Source organism: Ostrinia furnacalis, unplaced genomic scaffold, assembly GCF_004193835.3.
Source record: "Ostrinia furnacalis isolate ACB-3 unplaced genomic scaffold, ASM419383v2 OfSCF0312, whole genome shotgun sequence".
Classification (NCBI taxonomy): Eukaryota; Metazoa; Arthropoda; class Insecta; order Lepidoptera; family Crambidae; genus Ostrinia; species Ostrinia furnacalis.
The window spans coordinates 79,521-102,498 of record NW_021130551.1 but is presented as its reverse complement, the minus strand read 5'-3'; the positions used below and the strand labels follow the sequence as shown (position 1 = coordinate 102,498).

Below are 22,978 nucleotides of genomic sequence, written 5' to 3'. Positions count from 1 at the left end.
AATATTGAAGACGTTTTAAATTAAATATTTATTTTGTTTATCAATGAAGTTCATAGTTACATAACTGTAAGTTCCTACCGACAAGACAAATAAACTATCTTGCTGTTTCTAAAAATGTGCTTTAATAGGCTAGTTGCCTAAAAAAATTTTTTTAGTCCGTAATGTTTAATATCAAAAAATATTGGACACATATATTTTTATTTGTCAATCTAACAAATAATTACATAGTTATGGTGCGTTGAAGTTGCGCACGACGTCACAACGTGCGGCATTTTTAAGCAAGCGTTGTCGTCACGGGCCTCTTCCTATGAACTTTGGGGCGCTTTATCTCTTTAAATTTTCATTAGTTTGAAAAAGTGAAAAATACGTGTAGAGTATTTTTTTATAAGTTAACTGACGGACTAATTAAAACTCTTGCTTTTTGACCCAGGCAACATCCCCATTCTACTCTCAGCGTGCATAGATGGAATCTCCAATTTTTATTCTTTATTGCTTCCTCATCTTCTTGATGCTGCATCGTTTTGTTCTGAAAAAAGATAATTTAAATTGTTAATTATTTAATTTTGATTAGTTGCTAAATTAAGAACTTAACAAGTGAAGGCCAAGTTTATCAGGGGATAGTACCTAATTGGACCCGTAACAAAAGAAATCAAACAGATAGGAGTTTGAACTTGAAGTTTCTTGCTTGCTAGCTATAGTTCTTTAGACCTTTATGACAGATGCAACCGAATCAGTTTCGATAAGTACCTAGTTAGGTAAAAATAAAACATGAAAGGTACCAAGAATGACATCAAGTTATCAACATACACTTTATGAACCACAATTTCCCCAATCGCTATAAGGACGGACAGCAGCAACCCGTACACCATGAAGACCAGGACCGGCTGGATGTCCAGGAGACCCACACTGGTGAAGGCTGACATCTCCCCAACGCAGCGCGGCTTCGGAACCAGGAAGCGCTTGATCAGCGCGCCCTGCACGCCTGCCTCACGGATCTGTTTGTACCTGTACGACAAACAACTGTTTTTAACGAAGTAGTAAGGTTACTTAGCACTGTACAGTAAGAAAAAAGGGTAACGGGTCGAGTCATGCCATACGAGGGCACAATGGCCAGATTGATTGCCTACCTAATAAAAAGGTATTGCTGCTTGATGGGGCATAGGGGAATGAATTACTAGACAATCAAAATTTTATATCTGTAGGCTTTAGTTTCTTGGTGACCAGCTCCAACGAGTACACACATCTTAGGCTGAATGGCATAATTAAGAACAGCAGCCTCAGAGCTGAAAATGTTTGGATTGGGTTAAAGTTTAAAACACTTACACAACTCTCAACATTTCCAAGTACGGGGAATCTTTCTTTACAGGTGTGAAAGCGTCGAAACCGTTGACAAAGTCTACTTCGGTTAGATCGCATTTCTCCTGCTCCAGAAATGTTTCTTCTATTCGGCGGTACACCGGCTCAACGATGGAGTGATACGCGAACAGCCCCTGGAAAATAATATTTTAATGTTTTTAGTAAATAGTGAGATAACTGAGAAATCCAAGGATTAAACACGTAACCAGTACCTCTAGCATGAACAACTTTCGTCTTCGAATGCGTATTCGATAAAATTCGATACTCAATCTTCGAATTAAACGATAACGTGACAATTTTGATTCTCAAAATAAGTTTCGTACAACTACATCTCATACTAAGTTAACTTTACGACATGTTCACAAGGGCGCTGTTGTAGTTTTCTTACTAAATCTTTTGATGGCGATTCGAGTACGCAAACGATTTGAAAACTCGAAAGTTTTTCGTCCTAGCCGTACAAAACGTACTTGTACTTAGATATAAAAACTAAAATACTTTAAATAAGTAGGTAGGTAAGGTATATCAAATACCTGTCGGATTTTCTCAACGCCCTCATGAATGTGATAAAAATTAGGCTTTTCACCTTCAGGCATGATTCTTCGATAAATGTGTACATGTGTTGGATCCTTGTATGGCTGTAAACATGAGAAATTAATAAAATTATAATAAAAATAAACTTTTTTAAAAACAAGCTTTTATTCTGAATTTCGAAAGTTTGTATCGCGCATGGAATTTATTCCTCTTTTTCTCTGTTTGCGCTACAAGCTTTCGAAATTCAGAATAAAAGCTTGTTTTTAAAAAAGTTTATTTTTATTATTTTATTTTATTTTTTATTTTTTATTTTATTTGTTTAACAATGTTTCAACAGCATTAAATTGTACATAAATGTACATAATTATAATTTTATTTTACACCTTTTAGTTATATCTTAATCTCAGGACCCTGGACGTTATCTAACACTAAAGTGCTCGAAAAGACAAATCCAACGAACCCAAACTCGATGAGTTTCCGCCGTTTTGTTTAGGAGTTCCTATGGCCACCTCCCGACTCCATCATCAGACCAGCTCAATGGTACCATAATATTGCATTGTCATCGGACTTACACATGTATGCAAAATTTCAGCTCAATAGGAAACCGGGAAGTGGGTCAATTTTAAGTTGCAAGATTTGACGACAGACACCAGACATGTGAAAGTAATAAAAATATCAGTCGCATGCGTCAACATATCGCGTTAGGTTCATGTTTTTGATATTTTGACACTGCTGGGGTGACTCATCACCCCTGTTGCCTTTTACGTATACTTTATTTTTTCGTGTTGCTAAAGTAAATGGTTGGTTTTGGAGTAAAAATGGCTTTGTTTTCGGATGATCAAATCGAAAAAATCTTTCATGGACTTGCTGATGTCAATTCCTATGTTTAAACGCTGCTCAGATGATAATAAGATTTCTAAAGTTGAAGTCAATAATCTCAGTACAGTCGGAGGAGGAATACTTTATTCCCAATAGCGAAAATTGTTACGACGATGACGTCATCGTCGTAACAATTTTCGCTACTAGCACAATTCAAACAAAATGTGCTACTATGTAAGAACAGACATGTTTGGTCTTCTTGGTTTCATCACCTTGGAGTCAAACACCTCGACGAAATATAGTAACTCTTGCGAGAGATGCGAGAATTATAGAGCAATTACACATGGCATTCTAAATATGAACTAGGGACCTCCTGAGGGTGTACCTTCAGCAAAGCTACAGAAGCAGGCAAGGTGAGTGCTGTGTCAAAGAAAACTGGACAAAAAAGTTAAAACATCTCGTATCAAATGTCAACTACCCTCATGCCCTGAAAATCGAAAAGATATTTGCTGTAACTGTGCTTTATGTTAAAAAATAATTTATTAAAAATATATAAACTGTTAAATGAAAGCATTTTTAGTTTTATAATGAAACAAAGTAATAGATCTAATCATTAAAAAGCTTGATTTTTCATTACAAAGCTATTTTATTTCAAATTATATTTGTGGGGTGACTGGTCACCCCTGTTGCCTTTTACGTATACAAAAAAAGTGTTGCCTGCCGAAGGTTAAGTAGGTAGACCTAATCAACCAAAATGCCACTATCGTTTTCTTGTGCTTGGGTAGAAAAAATAACTCAAATTACGCTCAGCACAAAGCGGCTGTAGTCCACGTCATTCGCAGCCAGGGTGATCTTGGAGGCAGCCAGCTGTGACAGGCTCTTGATGGAGTTGGAAGGCGCTTGTAGCAGCACCACGATGTTGGCCGAGTATGCCGCGTACAGAGCCATGAGCGCCGTGAACAGGAACCATTCCAGAATACGACCTGATAAAGTTTTCGTGCCTTGACAATTCTAGTTCTAGAATCTATGACAACCATATTTAAAATTCTAGGAAAGATGTCGAAATGTCCAGGAACTTTGCTGCATGTATCGAGTATTCTACTGTGGGTAAATATACCAGATGCAAGAAACTGGAACAAACTCTCTTACCTGGAGCTCTCTTAGGTTCCACAAAGCATCCCTGCTGAGCGACGGCGCTCAGGGTCAAGAGTAAAGCATCACTTATACTACCGTCTAGCTGTGTTGGATTCTGAAAAACATTTTTCAGATTCATTGATGAAACTATCTATTTGGTGGTGACTTGATCAAAGATTACTTTATCATTGTTTAAGCTTTGCCGTCGCCATCATCCTGATCAAATGTGATCAAATCACGAGGTATTTTGAATGGTTTTGGTATCTATAATACCTACGACTAGTTCTAAGAACACTCATGTTTTTTTTTTGTTACCTTTTCCACTTTGGTCTCCCAATGGCTCGTCAAGCACAAAGTGAGGGTAGAAGCTGCTGTGCACACAGCGATGGCAACCCACACGTTGGACGAGAAAGGCAAAGAGAAGATACAGTGGAATCTCTATAACTCGAACCTCGTTAAGTCAAAATCCTCAGTAAGTCGAAAAAAATTGCCATTCCCTTCCGCTGAGCACCTAAATACGCGGTATCTCGAATTATTTAGACTTTGTAACTCGAACAAAATGTTATTTCCCTACGAAGTATTGATGATACATATTTATACTCTATAACTCGAAAAAGAAAAGAGGACTCCGTAAGTCGTAGTTAGTAAAATATAATAACGTCTTACTTGGAATTCCCCGAAATAATAACAATAAAATCCAAAATGAATGTTCGGGTTCGGGGCTTCTAATCTATTGTTTTTGTCTTGTACACGTGCAATGAAAGAATACATCAATGAAACTTTCTAAGTAACACAGCTGTGAACGTGATGTTTGTCTTTGTCGCCACAGGACACGATTACTTATAGCGGAGCTTGTCCGTCCTCTACAAGTCGAAATTTCAGCAGTTAAGTCCTTGTATCTCGAAGTTCTTGTTAAGTCGAAAACTCGTTAACTCGATTTTTTTTGCATTTCCCTTGAGATTCGAGTTGTAGAGATTCCACTGTATTAGACACGTAGGCGAGAGGTGGCTGGCGAAACACGAACCTCATGCGGAGTGGTGCTACCATGTCCGTGAAAGTCACCACGTCTAGGCGTTCGGAATATAGCACGCAGTTGGTAGCTAAATAAACAAAACTAAACGCTTTAACAAAAACAAAACAATGGGCAATAACTCGCATTCTGTTTTCGAAACGTGGTATTTTTGCCATCTTGCTCTTTCAAAAGAATTTATTCTACCTCTCAATATTGAATAGGTGGTAAATATTTTAATAACTTTTTGCCATTCTTTTGTGATTTGGAAAAATACCACGTGAACAATAATTTGGAATGGAAACGTGGTATTTTTGCCATCTTGCTCTTTCAAAAGAATTTAATCTACTTACCTCTCAATATTAAATAGGTGGTAAATATCTTAATAACTTTTTGCCATTCTTTTGTGATTTGGAAAAATGCCACGTGAACAATAATTTGGAATGGAAACGTGGTATTTTTGCCATCTTGCTCTTTCAAAAGAATTTAATCTACCTCTCAATATTGAATAGGTGGTATCCTATATCTTCATAACTTTTGTCATCCTTTGTAATTTGGAAAAATGCCACGTGAACAATAATTTGGAATGGAAACGTGGTATTTTTGCCATCTTGCTCTATCACAAGAATTTAATCTACCTCTCAATATTGAATGTGGTAAATATCTTAATAACTGTTAGTCATTCTTTTGTGCTTTGGAAAAATGCCACGTGAACAATAAAAACGTGGTATTTTCGCATTCTTGCCCTTTCAAAAGAATTAAATCTACCTCTCAATATTGAATAGGTAGTAAATATCTTAATAACTGTTTGTCATTCTTTTTGTGCTTTGGAAAAATGCCACGTGAACAATAATATTGTTATTCGAATAATAACAATGCCATATACCTACCTACCTGATGAAGGTAGAACTTAGATGGGTGCTGATTAAAATAAATTAAAATATGGGTAAATAAATAATGAAGAAATAATTAAATGTGACGTGCGTTTATTCTCAGATTTTGTAATGAATATAAAAATCAATAAAATGAAATGAGGTAAAGAAGGGAGGTAAGGTAGGTCTACTACAATTATTTCTTACTTAACATACATTTTTAACCATTCTACATAATGCTATGTATTAAATCAAATACTTTAAGTACGGACGACAACACCTCAAGTTGTATAACTAAAGTGTGGCTTAAGTTTACTTTGATTATGTGGTTAATAATTATGCTATTAACAGCAAGAATGTAATATTATGTTAATAACAAGCATTCATAAATTTTCGCAAGGTAGCACCTCACAGCGCCCCCATACATACAGACAATTAAGTATGTGCCCGCCCCGATTGCGCTAAATATTTTCAACTACTTAGTAACGCGACTAGACGACGAACGAATCGCGGTGTCGCTTTGACAGCTAAGTAGTTCAAACAAAAACAAAACGCAACTGCTTCTTTGTGTAAAAGCTGAAACTGCTGAAAGAATGCTACTTTTCAACCGACTTCAAAAAAAGGAGGAGGTTCTCAATTCGACCCGTATGTTTTTTTTTTCTATGTTTGTTACGCGATAACTCCGCCAATTATGAACCGATTTGAACAAATCTTTTTTCGGCGTATAGGTAATACCTCAAGGGTGGTCCCATTTAAATTTAATAATAAAAAAACAACCCCCAAGGGTGGAAAATTGGGGATGAACTTTTTTATACTCAATATCTCCGCCGATTATAAAACAATTTGAACGATTATTTTTTTGTTGAATAGGTATTATCAAAAGGGTGGTTTCATGCGAATTTGAAGAAAATATTTCACCCCCAAGGGTAAGTATCAATCATGGTATACCTACATAAATATTAATAATTCGTCCTAATAAATAAGTAGGTAATTAGTAATTATTTTTCTACGTTTTAGTGTAGGTTTTTTGGAGTCGGTTTTATTTTTTCTAAAACGCCTTCACGAACATTTGCTGTGTTTTAGTAGTAAAGATATGGTTTTCAAAGTAGTGCTAAAAAAACGGAGCGCAACTGGAGAAGAAGGGAGACGTTAAAAATGGGTTACCTACACCATAATATCGAATTACAAATGGAATTCCTGTTCTTATCTTTGGTGTGCAATAAAGTGTATTTATTATTATCTCTTTATTCAATTTCCTTCTTATTCCTATCATATAATTAATATTTTTTTTACAATGTTTTATTATTATTAAAAATGATCGAAAATCAAAATATCAAACACGTTTCATCGAACGATCAAAATATCGAACGGTCAAAATATAGAATGCTCAAAATACCGTACCTACGTTCAGAATATCGAATTTACAAAATAATGATTGAACGATCAAAATATCGAATGATTAAAATATCGAAAAATCAATATGGAGGTTTTAATGAAATGTCATAGACGATTAATGTAAATAAAACATAAATTCTTAAACACATTTTTTTTATTTCCCAATTTTGGGTACCATAGTCAACAAGGAACCCTTCCTTACCTCCATCTTTCTATTATACTATGCAACGAAGATCGACTTTCGATATTTTGATCATTCGATATTTTGATCATTCGATATTTTGATCGTTCGATCATTTAATTTTGTAAATTCGATATTCTGAACGTTCGATATTTTGATTTTCGATCATTTGTAATTCGATATGGTGTAGGTAACCCGTTAAAAATAGCGCAATCGGGGCCCTGATTTGTATTAACAACTAGCTGACCCGGCGAACTTCGTACCGCCTTAGCGTAGAGATTTTCTCAATATTTTTTTCCGTAAGAACCATCCTTGGACTTCCACAAACATTTAAAAAAAAGAATTATCGAAATCGGTTCAGCCGTTCACACGTGATGCCGTGACAACGCGAAACGGGTTTCATTTTTATATATATAGATAGATTTAAAAAATGTTTATGATTTAATAAACAACACTGATACGCGAGTTAGTGCCCTACAGGCAGCTGCATTTCATCATACAGTCTCGGACCTTTAAAAATAACACGCAGGCCATAGTACAAAAAAAAATAACACGACATTATTTTTGCGCGCGCGCAGGTGAGTGAGTGGGAGCGAGACGACATCATTGTTATAACGGGAAGGGTTATCGGTCAGCGTCACCCGTCTTTGTTATCCGCGGCTGTATCTCAAGTGGAGTGAAAGAGACGGAGCGGGATGACAACAATCTTCAACTTGTTGCGCGGAGTAGGGCCCGTACAATACAACAATAGCCGGCCAAGCCGTCGTTTTCGTGAGCTGTCATCAGACTCATCAGTTACCGCCTGGCCGTGAAATACTGCGTTCGTCTGCTTGACTTGATGCGCACGTGAATACTCACGGAGAATTGTAGTTGCTTTTAGTGAAGTTAAAAGTGCCATATCTAGAATCATGGATCTGGAAAACAGTGAAACTAACGTGTCTATAACTGAAATAAGTGACAATAACGTACGATTAGTGCAAACTATTGACAATTCCGTGTTCTCACTTTCAGAGCATAATAATAATGTGCTACCATTTCAAAATAATGACAATAACTTAACTTTAGGAGAAAATAGTGACCACAGTGTGACACCAGTCCAAAATTTTTCTGAAAGTAATGTGCCATTACTGCAAAATAGTGACAATAACATAATGATGGACCAAATCAGTGACAATAATGTACAGTTTCTTCAAAGTAGTGCTAATAAAGTGTCAGTACCTCAAAATAGTGACATAAACATTGATCAAAACAGTGACATTAACATAGATCAAAACAGTGACAATAACATGGATCAAAATGGTGATAATAATGGTGATACAAACTACAACATGTTTTTAGACCAAACCAGTGACAATAATGTGCCATCACCTCAGAATTTTAAAAACAGCCTATCAACACAAGAAAATTGTGTTAATAACGTGCCGTTAGACCAAAACAACAGCAATAATGTGCCACTACTTAACAGTGACAATAACATAGTACCGTCAGATGAAAATAGTAACGATAATGTGTTATCACCAGGAGTTAGAAATGCTCCTGAGAACAATTTGGAAAACGATCTAGAAGAAACACCATGTAAGAAGCAAAAGGTGGAGTGGCATCTGAAAACAGTTGATGTTCCGAGTGACGGAATTTCACATAGAACGAAACGTGCAATTGACAAACTTTCAGCACTGCATTTACACCCCAAGTATATTATAAAATGTTTAAAATCAAAATATGAAGGATTTAAAACGCCTTCCAACGAACAACTGATGGCCTACTTAAACAAGCAAAATCAACTTAAAATAGTAAGTGAGTATCGAGCAGCGAATGAAAAACCAGTCATTAGCTTAGCAGCACTAGGAAAGTGGTTAGGAGAACACTCCAAAATTCCTGATGATGAACACGAGGTTTACGTGATTATGTATAATTTGAACTGGGGCTCATCCCCAAATTTCTGTTTTGCGATTACTACAAAACATTTGCTAAAATTTTGTATAGATGCACAAAATATTGTCGCAGACACAAAAAACCAATTAACATGGCAGGGTCATTCTATCGTTACTGTGGGAACTATTACTAAAAACAACATATTTATCCCTATTTGTATGGCAGTTTCTACTGAAAATAAATTGCACTTTTTCAAAATGTTATTTGAAAATTTAAAACAAAGTGTGTCTTCTGTACATTCGAAATCTATGAATCCATGTGTTTTAGTGGGCGACGGTTCTAAAAACATGCAAGCTGCATTTAAACAAGTATTCGGTACAGAATCTGTAGTCAGAGTATGTTGGACGGTCGTTAAAAATGAAATAGAGAAGAAAATTCTGGAACTTGTGGATGAAAACTATAGGAAGCCCCTCTTACAAGATGTATGCGTGTTGCGAGATGCGCATTCATTAGAGCTGTTCAATAAGGGTCTTGAAGCATTTTTCGTGAGATATGTTACTCAAAAAAAGTTTTTAATTTATTTCAAACAACACTGGGTGGAAAAGAATAAGAATTGGTATTTTGGTGCTACAGGGATGGCCGTAGCTAAAGAAACTAATGAAACTCTTTATGCATTCACAAAAAGCATAAAAGACAGCAATACGTTCTCTGATAGACTTCTATTAAATGAATTTCTTGCAGCAGCATCATGCATGGTCTTAAAGTGGTCGAGATACAACACTTTGGCGTCTCTGTCGAGATTCCCAAATCGTATAATAACTGTCGAAGATTGGAAAGAGGCGTATACAGTTTATAAGACCGTTCCATGTAGTCCATTTTCTGGAGAAAACAATTCAGACGAATGTGTCATGTACACATATTTCACCCCCACAGAAGAAGGAAATACATTGCAAGGTGACCTGTTCGAAAAATTCAAGAAAGAGCTAAACCCAAGTAACAGGTTAATATTAACCTGCATGCCGAAATACGCAGAGAAGTGGATGGAGTCCTCATGTGCTTGCATAGATTACAACAGGAACATGATGTGTAAACACATAATCGCCCTAGCTTTGCGGCTCAAGATTATACAAATGCCTCTGGACATCAAAATTATCATTAAAGGTGAAAAAATTGTTCGACCACAGATCGTTCCATAAGACTGTATGTATAAGTAGGTAATTACTTTAAAATTAAGTCTATTAAAAAAAAACACGACATTATCTTTGCGCGCGCGCAGGTGAGTGAGTGGGAGCGAGACGACATCATTGTTATTACGGAAAGGGTTATCAGTTGGCGTCACCCGTCTTTGTTACCCGCAGCTGTATCTCAAGTGGAGTGAAAGAGACGGAGCGGGACGACAAAAGCCTTCAACTTGTTGCGCGGAGTAGGGCCCGTACAATACCACAATAGCCGGCCAAACCGTCGTTTTCGTGGGCTGTCATCAGTAACCGCCTGGCCGTGAAATACTGCGTTCGTCTGCTTGACTTTATGCGCACGTGAATACTCACGGAGAATTATAGTTGCCTTTAGTGAAGTTAAGAGTGCCAGATCTACAATCATGGATCTGGAAAACAGTGAAAATAACGTGTCTATAACTGAAATAAGTGACAATAACGTACGATTGGTGCAAACTATTGACAATTCCGTGTTCTCACTTTCAGAGCATAATAATAATGTGCTACCACTGCAAAATAATGACAATAACTTTAGGAGAAAATAGTGACCACAGTGTGACACCAGTCCAAAATTTTTCTGAAAGTAATGTGCCATTTCTGCAAAACAGTGACAATAACATAATGGTGGACCAAATCAGTGACAATAATGTACAGTTTCTTCAAAGTAGTGCTAAAAAAAGTGTCAGTAACTACCTCAAAATAGTGACATCAACATTGATCATAACAGTGATAACAATGTGCCAACACTTCAAAATTGTGATAATAACATTCCAACGCAACATTATAGTGACAATAACGTAGATCAAAACAGTGAAATTAGTGTACCAACGCAACAAAATAGTGACAATAACATAGATCAAAACAGTGACAATAACATGGATCAAAATGGTGATACAAACTTCAACATGTTTTTAGACCAAATCAGTGACAATGATATACCACTACTTCAAAATAGTGATAATAATGTGCCATCACCTCAAAATTGTAAAAACAACCTATCAACACAAGAAAATAGTGTTAATAACGTGCCGTTAGACCAAAACAACAGCAATAATGTGCCACTACTTCAAAACAGTGATAATAACATAGTACCGTCAGATGAAAATAGTAACGATAAATTTAATGTGTTATCACCACGAGTTAGAAATGCTCCTGAGAACTATTTGGAAAACGACCAAGAACAAACACCATGTAGGTAAGAAGCAAAATATAGAGTGGCATCTGAAAACAGTTGATGTCCCGAGTGACGAAATTTCCCATAGAACGAAACGTGCAATTGACAAACTTTCAGCACTGCATTTACAACCCAAGTATATTTTGAAATGTTTAAAATCAAAATATTATGAAGGATTTAAAACGCCTACCAACGAACAACTGATGACCTACTTAAACAAGCAAAATTAACTTAAAATAGTAAGTGAGTATCGAGCAGCGAATGAAAAACCAGTCATTAGCTTAACAGCACTAGGAAAGTGGTTAGGAGAACACTCCAAAATTCCTGATGATGAACATGAGGTTTACGTGATTATGTATAATTTGAACTGAGGCTCAACCCCAAATTTCTGTTTTGCGATTACTACAAAACATTTGCTAAAATTTTGTAAAGACGCACAAAATATTGTCGCAGACACAAAGAACCAATTAACATGGCAGGGTCATTCTATCGTTACTGTGGGAACTGTTACTAAAAAAACATATTTATCCCTATTTGTATGGCAGTTTCTACTGAAAATAAATGGCACTTTTTCAAAATGTTATTTGAAAATTTAAAACAAAGTGTGTCTTCTGTACATTCGAAATCTATGAATCCATGTGTTTTAGTGGGCGATGGTTCTAAAAACATGCAAGCTGCATTCAAACAAGTATTCGGTACAGAATCAGTAGTCAGAGTATGTTGGACGGTCGTTAAAAATGAAATAGAGAAGAAAATTCTGGAACTTGTGGATGAAAACTATAGGAAGCCCCTCTTACAAGATGTGTGCGTGTTGCGAGATGCGCATTCATTAGAGCTGTTCAATAAGGGTCTTGAAGCATTTTTCGTGAGATAGGTTACTCAAAAAAAGTTTTTAATTTATTTCAAACAACACTGGGTGGAAAATAATAGGAATTGGTATTTTGGTGCTACAGGGATAGCCGTAGCTAAAGAAACTAATGAAACTCTTTATGCATTCACAAAAAGCATAAAAGACAGCAATACGTTCTCTGATAGACTTCTATTAAATGAATTTCTTGCAGCAGCATCATGCATGGTCTTAAAGTGGTCGAGATACAACTTACACTTTGGCGTCTCTGTCGAGATTCCCAAATCATATAACAACTGTTGAAGATTGGAAAGAGGCGTATACAGTTTATAAGACCGTTCCATGTAGTCCATTTTCTGGAGAAAAAAATACAGACGAATGTGTTATGTACACATATTTCACCCCCACGAAAGAAGGAAATACATTACAAGGTGACCTGTACGAGAAATTCAAGAAAGAGCTAAACCCAGGTAACGGGTTAATATTAACCTGCATGCCGAAATACGCAGAGAAGTGGATGGAGTCCTCATGTGCTTGCATAGATTACAACAGGAAAATGATGTGTAAACACATAATCGCCCTAGCTTTGCGGCTCAAGATTATACAAATGCCTCTGGACATCAAAATTATCATTAAAGGTGAAAAAATTGTTTGACCACAGATCGTTCCTTAAGACTGTATGTAAAGCGCTCGTCTGTTTGACTTGATGCGCACGTGAATACTCACGGAGAATTGTAGTTGCCTTTAGTGAAGTTAAGAGTGCCAGATCTACAATCATGGATCTGGAAAACGGTGAAAATAACGTGTCTATAACTGAAATAAGTGACAATAACGTACGATTAGTGCAAACTATTGACAATTCCGTGTTCTCGCTTTCAGAGCAAAACAATTATGTGCTACTACTGCAAAATAATGAAAATAACTTTTCTTTAAGAGAAATTAGTGACCAAAGTGTGACACCAGTCCAAAATTTTTCTGAAAGTAATGTGCCATTACTATAAAACAGTGACAATAACATAATGGTGGGCCAAATCAGTGACAATAATGTACAGTTTCTTCAAATTAGTGCTAATAAAGTGTCACTACCTCAAAATAGTGACATAAACATTGATCAAAACAGTGATAATAACGTACCACTACTTCAAAATAGTGCTAATAATGTGCCATCACCTCAAAATTGTAAAAACAATTTATCAACACAAGAAGATAGTATTAATAACGTGCCGTTAGACCAAAACAACAGCAATAATGTGCCAGTGCTTCAAAACAGTGACAATAACATAGTACCATCAGATGAAAATAGTAACGATAATGTGTTATCACCAGGAGTTAGAAATGCTTCTGAGAACAATTTGGAAAACGATCTAGAACAAACACTATGTAGGTAAGAAGCAAAAGATAGAGTGGCATCTGAAAATAGTTGATGTCCCGAGTGACGGAATTTCCCATAGAACGAAACGTGCAATTGACAAACTTTCAGCATTTACACCACAAGTATAATATTATGAAATGTTTAAAATCAAAATATGAAGGATTTAAAACGCCTACCAACGAACAACTGATGACCTACTTAAACAAGCAAAATCAACTTAAAATAGTAAGTGAGTATCGAGCAGCGAATGAAAAACCAGTCATTAGCTTAGCAGCACTAGGAAAGTGGTTAGGAGAACACTCCAAAATTCCTGATGATGAACACGAGGTTTACGTGATTATGTATAATTTGAACTGGGGCACATCCCCAAATTTCTGTTTTGCGATTACTACAAAACATTTGCTAAAATTTTGTATAGATGCACAAAATATTGTCGCAGACACAAAAAACCAATTAACATGGCAGGGCCATTCTATCGTTACTGTGGGAACTATTACTAAAAACAACATATTTATCCCTATTAGTATGGCAGTTTCTACTGAAAATAAATGGCACTTTTTCAAAATGTTATTTGAAAATTTAAAACAAAGTGTGTCTTCTGTACATTCGAAATCTATGAATCCATGTGTTTTAGTGGGCGATGGTTCTAAAAACATGCAAGCTGCATTTAAACAAGTATTAGGTACAGAATCAGTAGTAAGAGTATGTTGGACGGTCGTTAAAAATGAAATAGAGAAGAAAATTCTGGAACTTGTAGATGAAAACTATAGGAAGCCCCTCTTACAAGATGTATGCGTGTTGCGAGATGCGCATTCATTAGAGCTGCTCAATAAGGGTCTTGAAGCATTTTTCGTGAGATATGTTACTCAAAAACAGTTTTTAATTTATTTCAAACAACATTGGGTGGAAAAGAATAAGAATTGGTATTTTGGTGCTACAGGGATGGCCGTAGCTAAAGAAACTAATGAAACTCTTTATGCATTCACAAAAAGCATAAAAGACAGCAATACGTTCTCTGATAGACTTCTATTAAATGAATTTCTTGCAGCAGCATCATGCACGGTCTTTAAGTGGTCGAGATACAACACTTTGGCGTCTCTGTCGAAATTCCCAAATCGTATATTAACTGTTGAAGATTGGAAAGAGGCGTATACAGTCAAGCGCGGATCCACCGTTGTGGGCACTGTGGGCATGCCCACAACCCTAATTTGTTTGTTTTAATTATGATCTATTGATAAGATTGATATAGGCTGATGATAAAAACGGCTGACTGATGAGCCTTTAAAAAATCGAGCGTGATGAGTACGAACTCACTCACGCTCAGTGAGTGAGTTCGTACTCCAATCCAACTCTCACTTTGCTAAATTTTTGGTGGCTGTGCCCACAACCTTTTTTGAGGGCTGGATCCGCGCCTGTATACAGTTTATAAGACCGTTCCATGTAGTCCATTTTCTGGAGAAAACAATACAGACACATATTTCACCCCCACGGAAGTAGGAAATACATTACATTAAGGTGACCTGTTCGAAAAATACAAGAAAGAGCTAAACCCGAGTAACAGGTTAATATTAACCTGCATGCCGAAATACGCAGAGAAGTGGATGGAGTCCTCATGTGCTTGCATAGATTACAACAGGAACATGATGTGTAAACATATAATTGCCCTAGCTTTGCGGCTCAAGATTATACAAATGCCTCTGGACATCAAAATTATCATTAAATCCTTCAAGGCCCGCGAATCTAGACACAATTGACAATCAATTGTTATGACATTAATTAATGCCGTCTCGGACTCAAGCGGTTAAAGGTGAAAAAATTGTTCGACCACAGATCTTTCCTTAAGACTGTTACCTACTTACTTTAAAATTATGTCTAGGTTCCTGTTATTTATGTACCTAATGATTGTAATGTACCTACCTTTATCATGCCTTAATTATTTATGTGTGTTCTGTTCTGCCCACAGACTGATTCTGTCATACTTATGTAATATTAATTGTTATCCTTTCATTTAATTTTTGTCCTTGTATTTAGGTAACTAGTTATTTTCTAAGATTAAGTTTTAAATTATTTTGTAATAAAATAAGAAGCTGAATAATATTGTATTGTACCTATTTGATTCTATGTACCTTACGTCTTGCTATTAATCAAATAAAATTGTAACTACGTAATTACCTGTTTTATTTTGCTCTTACCTATTCATTTTAAGGCAGGCAACTGTCACCGTTTTTCTATTTTATTAATTAGCATCCTTAAATTAGGCTTTATTATTAGATCTACTACGCCCTATCTATACTACGCCCCTGCTTCGCATAGGTTCAATTTATTTACATAAAAACCTTCCTCTTGAATCACTCTATCTAATAATATAAGCATACCTACAGCGACAGAGCGAAAAGCGACTTTGCTAACCGATTTCAATGAGTAGGTTCTCAATTTGGTTGGTATAATTTTTTTATGCTAATGTAATGAAAGGTCAAACTGGAAAACTTGCCAAGGTACTACACCTTCGTAGTAGGACATTTCGAACTCCTCCTATGTTCTTCTGATTAATTTCGTTACGGGTCCAATGACAGTTTAACTTTCCCCCGGGACAAACTTGACCTTCATTGGTTGGGTTTTTGTGGCGGTCAAGCTGTAGATCCTGGCTACACAGGAGTTGCAGTGGTGGGAACGAGAGGTGGGAATAGTCCCGTGGTAGTAGGACATGGCGTTACCTAAATCAGCCCTATTTGACTTGATGTCCTGGATCATGCCGGACCACTCGCCGTTCACTTTGTAGCCCCAGCGGTAGCTGAAGATATGTCGGCGGGTCGCGTTCAGCATCTCGAAGGCGTGCCTCGCAGCGATCCAGCAGATCTTGACTGCAGCGTCGTTCTGGAGCTCCCTGATAAGGTAGTAAATGGAATAAGTAAGTTAAAACTGAAAATAGGTACCTATTGTAGTTAGCTAATATTCAAGAGTTCCTACTATAATAGGTTACTGGAAGAATAGTACTGGTGAAAACTGTTGACTACAATCCGTTCGCGATAAGTTTGCTGCTGGCGAAATGACGTCGCTCGAAGAGAACCGTCTATAACTATAACAAACTACATTTAAAATATTATTTATTTATTATTATTGATAAAAATTGTGTATTTGCGTAAAAAAAGACACATTAATTGCGTTTAATCACTAACTAATTGCGTGTAATCGCGGTTGGGGGAGGGGACGCGCATTCCAAGGACCAGCAAACTTAGCGCGACCGGGTAGTAGGTACCTATTGTAGTTAGCTAATATTCAAGAGTTCCTACTATACTAGGTTACTGGAAGGAAAATACACTGGTGAAGACTAAGTGGTTTGTTCAGTTTATAAAGTCACGGATGACCGCCTGGCCTGCCAGGAGCCTAAGGCCTGAAACTGCGTTAAGCGGACTCCCGCGCGGTTTCATACGAAAGTCCCCCGTGCGGGTGCCCTTAGATGTCGCGGATTCGATTCCGCACAATTGCAAACTTTTCTTTTAAATCTCTGTTTGTCTCATTGATCGGTCTGCGTTTTTCTCGATAATTTACTTATGTAGGTAGTATGCACCTAGCCTATTTCCGTTACCTGGAGCACAATCACACAAACTTTGCTTAATTTGACACTAGATGGCTCAGTGTGCAGTGTAACAATGTAAGGCTGCTAACTACGAACATAAACATGAATGGTAATGAAATTCTCCGTGTATTGGGCCTTACAGTCTATCCTCCTTCAGCAAGTGTTCCTTGGTCGAGTTGCTGTCTTGTATCACGTTGGCCATGACTAGCGCGTGGCCCATCAGGTCCCGTCTTCTACGGAACAGCTCTCGGTGGGGTCTGGAGTCTAAGAAGGCCCCGTTGTATTTTCCTCTTGGGGAGGACAACATTGGACCGTCCGGTGACGACCTGTATACTGCATAGGAAGGGATACTTAGGTATTTTATCAAACTTAAAAAATTTTAGATAGAAAAGGCAGCTAAAAAGTACGGCCAACGAGAAGCGATACCAAATGTAAACAAACCCAATGTCATGGTCATTGGGAATAGCAGGAGGGCATAACTTTTTAATAGATTCGACTCGTAGATTTAATATTTTTGTAGGCAATAATTATAGTTTTAAAAAATATCTGGCAAACCATAAAAATAAATGTTTTGTTGATTTGTGTTTTTTTTATACAATAATTTAAATTATAATGTAGATTTAAATTAAATAACGAGAATAATAATAACATTTCTGCCTCACAATGTGCCCGGTGTATGGCAACAGGCCTACCCTTTTTTTTTAGAGACTTACTTAGTAGGGTAGACTGGGTACGGTTGAAACAAAGGACGGTTGAAACAGAGCAAATATCTCGTAAACGGTTCCACGGGGAGTTAGGGGTCCTAGGGGAAAAAAGAAGCGGACAACAGGTCCGAACACGAATTTAGTGCCTAAAACTTCCTAAGGCGTTGACGTTGTGTGCAAAACGCCATATTGTTTTTTACTGCCCAAAAGTAAGTATTTTTCTTCAGAAATTAACGCTTATACTACCTGTTCTTTTTATGTGAATGTATCGAGTGTGCGTTTGCGATTATAATGAAGCTTGTAGAATAAGGACCAGTAACTATTTTTAATGTGTTATCATTAGTGTCGAAACTAAAGTATATTTTACCAAAAGTGGGGTTGGGGACGGTTGAAACATTTTTTGTGGGTACGGTTGAAACAGAAAATTGATTAATGTTTATTTTTTGTAGATACCGAGAGTTTGGGTAAGGAAGATTTCCAGAAAGGAAATTGACTTAGTAAAGCATTAGAGGTGGTAAAAGCTTGAGATTCACTACGGAAAGCGGCGGAAAAGTATGGTTTGAAAAAAAAAAGATTTTCGTTAAATTTATTCAGAATTTTAATATTATTTTATTATTAATGTTTATTAGGTTTGGAAATACCATTTAATTAATCACATTTCTATAATTTTTTTAAATGTTTACTACTAATCAAAGGCTAATTAATGTTTTAGAAGTATTAAATACTTAGACTGATTAATGTCGTCATGTGGTACTATAATTTGAATATTCGTATTATTAATGATAAATAAAACACGTTTTATTAGTACTTATTGTAATATTTGTATGTTTTTCAACAGATCCCAATCGCTGTTTCAACCGCCCCTGGCATGGGGACGGTTGAAACAAAATTTGCTTTTTTTTTATTGGCGTATATTTCTATAAATAGTAACCCGGGAACTATAATGATACAGCCATATCATAGCTAAAACTTCAAATTTCAATTTCACGTATCGTAATCGTCACTTGGTTATTAAACAACAAAATTATAGACAATAAAAGCAAAATTGTTTCAACCGTACCCAGTCTCCCCTAAATATGTACCTACTTATATCGGAATAATAAAATGAACCGACAAGTAACAGATTCGCCCTCGTGAATTGCTATATGTACTAGGTATGTATACTAAAATGTATGTCCGAATGTTGACGAACCCGTCTGACTTTGACATATTTTGGCGGGAGAACGAGACATTACGACAAATACACAGGGTGGGAAGAGACAGAATAGATTGTCAACTCGACAGTCGAATCGACCTTTCGTATCGCTGCTAGTTGGCCGTACTTTAGGAGGTAATTCAAAATAGATAGGTACTTACATAAAATATACTCGTAGTAAGACACGGGTCTTAACGCGACGTTTATTAATGAGTTACAATAAGTACTTACTCACAGCTTGACGTTTCGGATGCGATGCTGCAGCCGTCGTCACAAGCAGACTGGCAGCTCGCGGCGTCGTCCGTTCCGTCCGTTCGGGTGGGCTTGAAAATTTTCAACTACCCTCATATTGTGATTTGTTACACTACCACTAGTGATGTTACCACGACACACAACACTCACAGTATCCGTATTCGTACTTGACGGGAAAATTCGAGTACATAATGTAACTCAATAATAAACATCGCGTTGACCCGTGTCTTACTATTTTAGTTGAAATAGTATGCGAAAGTTTTAAATCTTACTTACACTCGGTCAAAACGAATTCTTTTTCATTCTCCTCTGCAAGCACCAAGTCACTGCTTATCAACACTGGGCACTTCCACAAGGTAGCGTTTCTATGATCCATTAACCCTGCCTTGGACAGTACCAACCAACGGAAAGGGAATCTAAACAGGTTATTTGACGATGCCTAGAATAAGTAAATTTCAAATTGAAAACGCACTTCAAACATCAATGACTAACTAAAACTTTATACCTAACTTTTCTTTTATCCACAACGAGGAAGCTCTTGGCCTGTATCTCACCTGATGGTAAGTGATGATCAGGCCGAAGGTGGAAGCGAGCTTCACCCGGAACCCTCAACCACGGAGGAACTGGCTATCTTAGGTACCTCTTACTGCCGGAACACAACAATGCTGTTAACATTGTTATTATGGCGACAGACTTAGGTAGGTAAGATGGTGGTAGCTAGCCAGGCGGACTTAGAACAAGCCCTACCACCAACCAAACCGAATAGAAAAATCTGAAGCAGGTGTTAGTTACCACTAGACCACAGAGGCGGCAAAAAATTAAACTTTATGATATCGTCAAAGCAAAGCGGCCGGCATTTCTCCTCAAGTTCTAGATCATAGAATTTGCCATGATAATTTTTACAGGCGCACATTAGCGCGCTTTACACTCAACGTTAGTAAAATTGTTTTGAGCTTTACACTTACGTTTCTTAGAACCTCTTCAGAATCAGGGCAGTCCAAGTCGACAAGGAACATCAAGTCATGATCCTGGTTCGTGGATCGGGGCAGATTAGATGAAGAGCATCTTACCCCATAATTAAATAATTCGCTGACTAAGTTTAATTCCATTTCTGCAAACGTTAAGATACAAATAATATTATCCTACTAAAATAATGTTTGTTACTCTTTCACGCAAAAACTACTGAACGAATTTTAATCAAAATTTGCATCTAATTATATTAGACAAATTGGACCCTAGCATTAAAACAAAAAATAGGCTAGTTTCTGTTTTCGCACTTCGGGTTCACTCGATATAACATCAAAAAATCTCGAAAACTAGCATTCTAAAAATATGGTTGTATTATCTAAAACGAATTAATTTAAGATGTTTTATTTGTCTCTTATATCTCGTCTCTTTTGGAGGTGACCTTATAGGCAATTTATGACGATATGTGACAAATTAAATTTCACGCGGGTGAAGCCGCGGACAAAAGCTAGTGTCTCAAATTGAGCTTTTTAAAAATAAAGTAGAAGAAATAAAAAGTGCATTATACTGAAAAATAAAAATATGATTCCGGCCAGGATCGAACTGGCGGCCTTCTGCGTGTAAAGCAGATGTGATAACCACTACACCACGGAACCCGTTAGGTATGTTTCGCCAAAAGACTACAAGACTACAAGAGAAAGCAATGGCTAATTTTAATTAAAACTACAGAGGTCGTTGTATTATTATAAAGGTTGGCCGAGTTTCTTCCACCACTTGTTTTCAGCATCAGCTATATTATCCCGAAGTGGTAGCAGGGCAAACTATTCGCTGGGTGCGAAGTACTAGGTGGGGGTAACATAATCTATCGCAGCGCTCATGGTGGTCAAAAGTAGAAATAATGTAAGCTCTGTCATCAGATGTATCTGTCAATGGCAAAGCGATTCTACATAATACATTTTAATATTATTAATTAATCACATGAAAAGGGTCCTACTGGGAACTTAAATAAAAGAGTGGACTGTATTTCGATGGGGCTGGTTTAATAGCCGTTTACAATTTGGAAATAACTAGACTATACAACGTGGTAGTACAAAAATGAGTCACAGTAGTTGTTGTGCACAGATGTTTGCCTTATGATGAGAGTGTGAATTATTGAACTCTGCCCTTGTTTTGTTCTTAATTCTTCTATATCTCGGACTTGTCCAGCCAATACCAACAACTTTCCTTTAAATACGGTTTGTGGATGGAATTTGATATTGTAACACTCACAAACCCGGTCTTCAAAACAATACTCATTTCGATCTGAAAACGATATTTAATTTATTACTAGCGATACAGGAACATTTAAATATATTTACTGTTATACAATGAAACCGTTAAAGTAGCTTTTTAATTTTGTTTTACTGTAAAACTACAACTATAAATGAAGTAAACAAACCCTGACACAATCAAAATTAAACACACTTTTTGGACTTACCTCATTTGATTTGAATGACCAAAATGATTTCAAAACCTTATTTCCACCCAAATCGTGGTATCACAACAATTTATTAGTCGAAAATATTTGTTATTTTTTCATTTCGATATTTTTTCACAAATAACGACCTAAATGTCAATGTGACAGAGCCCACAAAGTTGTGGACGCTAGTTGGCGCTGTAATCGTGCACAGAGCCAATAGTCTGGGACGTGTATAATGTGCCCTGAAAAGGGCCTACAATCTTACACACTATGGCTGGGTTGCACCATCTTACTTTAACTTTGACAAACGTCAAAAATCTGTCAAAATCCATACAAAATAAACCGGTTACCTATCTTCATAGTTACGGTCAAAGTTAGGTGGTGCAACTCAGCCTAAATAGGTAACTAATAAATAATTTTATTTGTATTTAGCAATCAAGGTGGCGGGCTCTTATTTATTTGCAAGAGTTTTTAATTATGATATAGGTAGGTACAAATAAATCATGAGATTATAGTAGGTACTTACTTTTTCCCCAGCAAAGGCCATTGTAAATAAGGTGGGTTGGTTTCCTTTCATTTTCTATAAAACTTTTTATGAAATTGATCGTAAAATCATCTTTTCCGATCACCACTTTTATGATTATCATGAAAACCAAAACAGACCTCATGATGTCAATTCTTCAAACTTCGATGGTGTAATGAAAACTTTAAAAACACAATTTGCAAGTAATTGAGCAACTTAGCATAGGTTTCTAGTAGTCTGTAGGGAAGTTACAAAATAACTCATGCGTTATGTTAACTGAAAACCATATTGCCTTTTTAACTGTTTAACTTCAAAGGAAAGGTAATTTTGTTGTTAAAAGAAACACAGTAATTTGAAACATGATAATTTTCTTGTAATGCCTGTGTCACATTGAATATTAAAATCGTGCTCAAATTGCAGTTATGTAAGTAGGTAAGTCTTATAATGAGTCCATTTTCTAAGCTCTATTGTTTCTAATCTAAGTTCCTAATACTTATCTAATAAATAATATTTTACTACTCTACAC

The 22,978-nt window shown here is 36.5% G+C and overlaps 2 protein-coding genes and 1 non-coding gene across 5 annotated transcripts; 1 reads left to right on the top strand and 2 right to left on the bottom strand.

Moving 5' to 3' along the window:
- Positions 1 to 10: 10 nt before the first annotated feature.
- On the bottom strand, positions 11 to 22,665 carry LOC114359012 (glutamate receptor ionotropic, kainate 2). 3 transcript variants are annotated; one of them, XM_028313237.1, is made up of 14 exons: positions 22,456 to 22,665; positions 20,470 to 20,615; positions 19,781 to 19,943; positions 17,494 to 17,686; positions 16,491 to 16,660; positions 4,826 to 4,940; positions 4,156 to 4,267; positions 3,856 to 3,955; positions 3,511 to 3,689; positions 1,887 to 1,991; positions 1,324 to 1,490; positions 808 to 1,005; positions 444 to 526; positions 11 to 126 (listed from the first exon to the last, which is right to left on the bottom strand). In XM_028313237.1, the coding sequence occupies exons 1-13, from the start codon at positions 22,595 to 22,597 to the stop codon at positions 487 to 489; spliced, it is 1,830 nt and encodes a 609-aa protein (XP_028169038.1). In that variant the 5' UTR covers positions 22,598 to 22,665; the 3' UTR covers positions 11 to 126; positions 444 to 486. The 3 variants fall into 3 exon arrangements, with proteins under 3 accessions (XP_028169038.1, XP_028169048.1, XP_028169055.1); XM_028313247.1 differs by lacking the exons at positions 11 to 126; positions 19,781 to 19,943; positions 20,470 to 20,615; positions 22,456 to 22,665 and adding an exon at positions 19,488 to 19,518 and having other exon boundaries at positions 435 to 526; XM_028313254.1 differs by lacking the exons at positions 11 to 126; positions 19,781 to 19,943; positions 20,470 to 20,615; positions 22,456 to 22,665 and adding an exon at positions 19,414 to 19,437 and having other exon boundaries at positions 435 to 526.
- LOC114359037 (uncharacterized) lies at positions 13,803 to 15,944 on the top strand. Its single transcript, XM_028313275.1, has 2 exons — positions 13,803 to 14,933; positions 15,200 to 15,944. Exons 1-2 carry the CDS (start codon positions 13,828 to 13,830, stop codon positions 15,288 to 15,290), a joined length of 1,197 nt encoding a protein of 398 aa, XP_028169076.1. The 5' UTR covers positions 13,803 to 13,827; the 3' UTR covers positions 15,291 to 15,944.
- TRNAV-UAC (transfer RNA valine (anticodon UAC)) lies at positions 21,054 to 21,126 on the bottom strand. The gene has a single exon. It is a non-coding gene; the product is annotated as a tRNA-Val (tRNA).
- Positions 22,666 to 22,978: the final 313 nt, after the last annotated feature.